The following is a 7390-nucleotide window of genomic DNA, read 5'->3' on the forward strand; positions in this document are numbered from 1 at the left end:
TTCACATTACAAATTATTCTTTTATTATCACCCCAAACTTTGTTCTTTTCCTATGTCTACAATAAAATATATTAAAGACTTACCATCAGTATTTATAATAAAGTTTCTATGGTAATCGCTCAATTGGATGAAGTCCATCTTCCAGTATATTCCTCAAGAAGAGTTCATAGATATAGGATTCCTTGAGCTCTGTACATGCTTAAAACGGTTTTTCAATAGCATTGATACTTGAAGGAATGCTTAGTTGAATATAGAATCATCATTTCAGCTTTTTTTATTAGTCGCTTAAATGATACTTCATGTCTTGATGTATAAGTTGTTTTTGAGAAGTCTCATGTCAGCCTAATTCTCTTTCCTTTTTAGGTTATTTGTCTCCTTTACCTTAAGGACTCTAGGAATCTTATAACTGTATCAAGATATTACTGATAGAGAATCATTGCAAGTTAATTTTCCCTGATAAGCATTTAGCCCTTTCAATATGTAGATATAGGACTTCTTTTATTTTTGGAAAGATTTTGTGAGATTATGACTTTAAATATTAGTTCTGGCCATTGTTTTGTATATCTTTTTCAATGACTCCAATTATATGGATCTTAGATATCCTTCACCTGTCTTTCATTCCAACCACTTTCTCACTGGCCCTTTCTACATATTTATTTATCTAATTTTCATTCTCTTAGTTGATTTCCTGCTCCTCTTCAATCCCATTATTACACTTTTATTTGAATCTCTTCTTCCTTGACCACCTTTATTTATTTTTTTAAAGATTTTATTTTTCCTTTTTCTCCCCAAAGCCCCACTGGTACATAGTTGTATACTTTTAGTTGTGCGTTCTTCTAGTTGTGGCATGTGGGATTCCGCCTCAGCGTGCCTTGATGAATGGTGCCATGTCCGTGCCCAGGATCCAAACGGGCGAAACCCTGGGCCACCGAAGTGGAGCACTCAAACTTAACCACTCGGCCGTGGGGCCGGCCCCTTGACCACCTTTATTTAGTCTTCATTTCTGATAATGATTTTGTCATTCTCTTCTATATCTTTCCTGAGTTTTCTTCTCATTTTACTTCTTTTTTTTAATCCATTTCTATGTTTAGTATGGAATTTCTGATTTAAGGAAGTTTCTCATATGCCCAGACCCTTGTCTGAGGAAATTTAGTTTAATTTGAAGTGTTGCATTGCAGTTTTCCTCTGCTTTGACATTGGATTTTGGAAGAGGGGAGGGACTTATTGCTATCTAAATTGTTTGGACTCTCATTTTCTGCTTTCTTGTTTACTAGTTGTTACACAGATAAAAACAGTTGGTGCCTGTCCATTTCTGTGAACAGGTATAGTCATTTGGGATTTGAACAAGTTTCCTAGTTTAAAAGAATCCTCTTCTATCAGTGTATCAAAGCACAGTTCTTCACTAGCTGGCTTTGGTGGAGGTGGAAAGGTAGAAGAGGATATAGAAAGATTACGATCTTCCAGTTTTTGGCCTGTAGAATCATAAATTATCTCCTACTTCATATTTCCATTCACCCTACAGTTTCCAAAAGGACTCTTTCTCTTGCTTTTAATAGCTTCCTTCTCCAGAGTATTATTTTCCCAAGACTGCCTCCTCACATCCCCCACACACTGTTAAACTCCTTCATTATCATAGGTGCTCTAATCTACAGGTACACATTTTTAGTATTTCACAAATAAAGTGGACTTTCTTTTTCTGGTTATTTTAGATCAATTTTAGTTCTGCTTCTAGTGCTCATCTCTACTCTTCCATACAACGTTTTTCAAACTGCTCCTACTCTCTACAAAGCCATGTGGCAGAAGCATGGGAAATAGCAATCTCAAATGTGCTGTATATGTCTTTGCTTAAATGCACTTTGAACTTTCTAAATCTTATTATAGTGCTATGGGCTTTGTGTGGCTTCGTTTTGTCCCTTTGTCATGTTTTATTCGTTTTCTGGAGGAAATGATGGGAGTTTTAGATTTGTGTGGCTTCCATTACCTCAACTAACCAGAATACCCTTACTTATATATATTTTTTCTGAAGCATATTATTTATTACATTTTGACTAGAATTTTAAACTACCATAATCTTGTTTTAATTATACTTTTAAATTTAAAATACTTGTAGATCCATATACTGTTGCAAGAATGATACAGGGGATTACATGTGTCATTTATCAAGTTTTCCAGCATAATAACATCTTAATAAACTATGTAAAATATCGCCGCCAAGGTATGAGTATTGATTCTTTCAAGATGCAGAACAGTCCCATCGGCACAAGGATCCCTTATGTTGTCCTTTCATTGTCACACCTACCACCCTTTTCTCCCCCATCCCTGATTCCTAGCAACTGCTAATTTTTTCCATTATTATGTGTGCCATTTCAATAATGTTATATAAATGGATTTACACAGGATGTAAACTTTTGAGAGTAGCTTTTTCTCTCAGCATAATTCTCTACAAATTGGTTTTGTGTATCAATAGTTGATTCCTTTATATTGCTGAATACTATTTCACAGTATGAGTGTTTCACAGATTGCTTAACTGCTCACTCACTAAAGATCTACATTGCTTCCTGTTTTTGACCATTACAAATAAAACTGCTATTAACATTTGTACACAGATTTTTGTGTGAATATAAGCTCATTTCTCCGGGATAAACACCCATAAATGCAATTCCTGGGTCTTACAGTGGCCACATGGTTTTATAAGAAATTGCCCAACTTCTTTCCAGAGTGGCTATAAAATTTTCCGTTTCCACCGGCAATCTATGAAATTGCCCAGTTTTTTTGGCATCCTTGCCAGTATTTGACGTTGTCATTATTTTTGTTTTAGTCTTTCTGATAGGTATGTATTGATATCTCCTTTTAGTTTTAATTTACATATCCCTAATGACTAATGATGTTTAACATTGTTTCATGGCTTATTTGCTGTTTGAATACTTTCTTTATGATAATGTCTATTCATGTATGTTGCCCATTTACTATCTGGATTATTTGTTTGCTTACTGTTGATATTATTTTTTTGGTGAGGACGATTGTCCCTGACCTAACATCTGTACGAGTCTTCCTCTATCTTTTGCATGTAAGATGGTGCCTCAGCATGACTTGATGAGCAGTGTGTAGATTCATGCCAGGGATCCAAACCTGAGAAAACTGGGCTCCTGAAGTGGGCCACGCAAGCTAAACCACTATGCCACCAGGCCAGCCTGAACTTTACTGCTAAACTTTGAAAGCTGTTTATATATTCTAAATTCTAGTTCTTTTACTTTTGTGTGATTTGAAAATATTTTCTCTCACATCATAGCTTGTCTTTTGAGTTAACTTTTCAGGTGTGTGGATTAGGTTGAAGTTCCTTTTTTTTTTTTTTTTTTTTATAGATGTCCATTTGCTTTAGCACCATTCATTGAAAAGTCCCCTCTCTGGTGCACTAAACTGATTTTACACCTTTGTCAAAAAGCAGTTGGCCATATTTGTGTGGATCTATTTCTGAATTTTTTACTTTGTTTTATGTTTCTGTATGTCTTTCCTTTCTTAATAACACACTGTCTTGATTACACTATAGCTATACAGTGGGCTCAATAATGTGTAGAGTGAGTCCTCTCACTTTATTCCTCTTTTGTAAGGTTGCTATAGCTATTCTAACATTTGTGCTTTTCCAAATAAACTTTAGAAAAATTTAATCAATGTCTACAAAAAAAAAACCTTGCTGAGGTTTTATGGGAATTATATTAAACCTATTTTGGGAGATTTAATATCTTTACTATTGAGTCATCCAATCCATAAGCATGATGTGACTCTTCATTTATTTAGATCTTCTTTGATTTTTTTCATCAACATTTTGTAATTTTTAGCATAAAGCAACTGTACTTAAATGTATACCTAAATTTCGACTAAGCATTTCCCCTCTATTTCAAGTTTGCTGATAAACATGAATGGTTGTTGGGTTTGGAAAAATGCTTTTTCTGCATCACTTAAGATTATCATATGATTTTTCTTCTTTAACCAGTGTGCATTGTGGAGATATATCCCAGGAATATATATCCCTGGCTCAGCCTGTTTTCTTGCCTCCTCTTTCGTATTTTTCTCAATTGACTTTCTAAACATGGGTGAGGAATATCTTCTTTTAAATAGAAAAATATTCCAAGCCCAACCAACCTGTCAGTAGCATGGGAGAGGCATTCCATGAGGCAGAAACACTGCAAAGAGGTATAAATACTTTATACAAAAACACAACTTTCCTTCTTTCAAAAGCACTACCTACAAGCATCTTTTAGTAACCCATATATAAATTCTATGTAAATTATTTTTGTTTCTTTGAGAGAGGGGGAAGAAGTTGGAAGTGATTTTTTACACCTTTACAAGTAAACTTTGTTTACCAGGAATAATTAGAATGCTTCCTTTTTTCCAATAATAAGAATTGTATAACCAACTCTAATATAAAAAATGTCATTCTTTTGTCTACTTAGAAACTCAGACAGGTATGAAGCCCAAACATGGCAACTATTTAGGCTTTTATGATCTATTTATGTTATTTTATTTTGACTGGTCTTGGTGTATTTTATTAGTTATATTTTCCTAATTTCTATTTTAATTTTATCAATATTTATCATTCTCAGGCATCAATCATTGAATTCAACAGAAAATCTTATTAATTTAAAATCAGAAGTGTGACTAAATCCATCCCTTTTTTTCCATCTCTACTGCCATTACTGTAATTAAAATAACATCTAGTCTTACCAAGAGAACTGTAATGGACCCAAAGTGTTGTCCGAGTGTCCATTCTGGCCAATAGTCCCTCTTTTCCCTATCAAAACTTCCCCTAAACATACACACAAACACACACATACATTCTAAGTCTTTTCTAATCAACAACTAGAAGATATTTTTAAATGTAAAACAGACTATATCACTGTGCTTACAAACATACTTGTGGCTTCTCTTTGTACTGAGAACAAGATTCCAAGTCCTTGCATGACCTGGCATTTGAATTAATCAGCACATTGCATTCTCCACACAGTGCATTTTGGTTGATTGTCTAAGAGTTTATTATTGAAAACCATGAACGTTTTGATTGTGTTTAATTCAAAATATATTGTAAGGAGGAAATTAAAGACACCTAGTTTACAGCCTAGACAGAAACTACTACTTAAATAATAAATAGAAAGTTGTAAAATACTGCACCTATACTGACCAAGCTGAAAAAAGTTATATTTAGATAAGACTTATAAACATCATCTTTTCATCTAGATGTGATATCTTATCCTTAGAAGACCAGACACCAAATACTGAAATCATATTAGCCAAACACTTTGCTGAATCTTCTTCATTGAATTCCACTTTGATAGAACATTGGCCTTAAGCCCTTTACAAGAAACAAGCAAGAAAAGTTCTTCCATATTGTTGTGAAATTGTTGTCATGATTTCCATCACACTACCCAATATTTCCTATATAAATATCCATAAGAGACATGTCTTTTTGAGTGAGGTAAATAAGAAGAAAGACTTTGTCTCACCAAAGAATTTGGTGTTTTTTTTTTTTCTTTTTTCTGATATGCCTATACAGTCCAGCATGATTTTGTTCTCCTTTTTGGCTTAGATTCACAAAGCAAGGTAAAAATTGATGTTCAACAGGCAATGATATAAATGTTTAAATTTATAATACTAGCTACTTCTCACTTTCATTGCTGTTGTCTTACATTTTATTAATCCTACTATATGTGAATATATTTAGTAATCTGAATATCTATAATTTCAGATATATATATTCCTAATCATGTATATCTAATTTCACCTCATTTCAAATTATTTTTAAAGACTAAGGACATAAACACATACATACATATGATTCTGGAAACAGAAACAAATCTCAATGAAGAGCATATTAATTATGAAGATGTTTTCCTTCTTACGAGTTTCATCAGTGCATTTTTCACTTCCTTGTTCCTTAGGCTGTATATCAGGGGATTCAACATGGGAATCACGGTGGTGTAAAATACTGAGGACACTTTCTCCTGGGTGAGTGAACTGCTGGAAGCAGGTTTGAGATACATGGACATGAGAGATCCATAAAATATAAGAACAGCTGTCAAGTGGGAGCTGCAGGTGCTGAAGGCTTTGGACCTGCCTTCCTTAGAATGGATGCGGAGGATGCTGGACAGGATAAAAGCATATGAAATTATGATTGTCAGGCTCGTGGCTACCATGTTAAATCCACCAATGACAAAAATCAAGATCTCATCAATATAAGTGCTGGAACAAGAGAGTTTAATAAGAGGGATGATGTCACAGAAGTAATGTTTAATGATGTTTGATCCACAGAAAGTCAACCTTAATATACAACCTCCGTGAATCACAGCATCGGTAACACCTACTGAGAAGACAGCAGCCACCAGCAGGGAACAGACTCTAGGGGACATGATGACATTGTAGAGCAGGGGTCTGCAGATGGCCACATAGCGATCATAGGCCATTGCTGCCAACGTGTAGCACTCAGAAATGACAAAAATACAGAGAAAAAACAGCTGAGTCATGCATCCAGAATAGGAGATAGCTTTATCTCTGCATAAAAACCCTGCCAGCATTTTGGGAGTAATGACAGAAGAATAACAGAAATCTAAAGCAGACAAACTACTGAGGAAATAGTACATGGGGGTGTGAAGTTGAGAACTCAACCCAATTATGGAGATCATGCCAAGATTTCCCACCATGGTAACTATATAAATCCCTAGGAAGATGCAGAAAAGGGGCAGCTGAAGCTCTGGTTGGTCAGTTAATCCTGAAAGAAGAAACTCGGTCACTCTGGAGTGATTTCTTATAGCCATTCTCCTCTGAGAAATCTGTAGAGATGAGAGAAAAGAATCAAATCAGACAAGGAGAATCCCAGCTTCTCTCCAATTCCCCATAGCCCAGGTATTTCCACCTGTGAAAACACTGAAGCTAGGTTATCTTATCCCCTTGTCACTAAGCCTGTGCCTCCATTGATGTGCAGGGAATTTGACCCACCAAAAGTCAGCACTCAGACAAAACAGAGTAAGAAACACCTATAATCTATAAGAACCATAAATACACTTTCCCATCCCTGCCAGTGTCTCAAATTCTTTCAGGAAAATATACAACCTTTAACTACAGATTAAGAGACAAATCTAATGCTAAAGACCATGGGGGAGGTTTTCTGAGGCAAATCAATTGCAGAGGTACACCTGAAATTTATGTAATGTTAAAAATCAATGTTACTTCAATAAAAATTAAAAAAAGAAGAAGTGACTGCGCGCTGAGAAAATACTTTTGTTAATGACATATTTGCCTATGGCTGACTCTGCCTCCAGGAATTCCTACAGAGCAGATGTCTATCGTTAAGGTCAATTGTGATTTCCACGTCAAGGTTTTCGAGGATGTTCAGGAGAAC

The 7390-nt window shown here is 35.0% G+C and overlaps 1 protein-coding gene across 1 annotated transcript; it reads right to left on the minus strand.

The window, feature by feature from the left end:
* Positions 1 to 5870: 5870 nt before the first annotated feature.
* On the minus strand, positions 5871 to 6806 carry OR8D4 (olfactory receptor family 8 subfamily D member 4). The gene has a single exon (NM_001391509.1). It carries the CDS (start codon positions 6804 to 6806, stop codon positions 5871 to 5873), a length of 936 nt encoding a protein of 311 aa, NP_001378438.1.
* Positions 6807 to 7390: the final 584 nt, after the last annotated feature.

The sequence above is a fragment of the Equus caballus genome, chromosome 7 (genome assembly GCF_041296265.1).
Source record: "Equus caballus isolate H_3958 breed thoroughbred chromosome 7, TB-T2T, whole genome shotgun sequence".
Lineage (NCBI taxonomy): Eukaryota > Metazoa > Chordata > Mammalia > Perissodactyla > Equidae > Equus > Equus caballus.

Coding starts and splice junctions, on each gene's coding strand:
- OR8D4 (NM_001391509.1), bottom strand. CDS start 6,806: ATGGCTATAAGAAATCACTCCAGAGTGACCGAGTTTCTTCTTTCAGGA.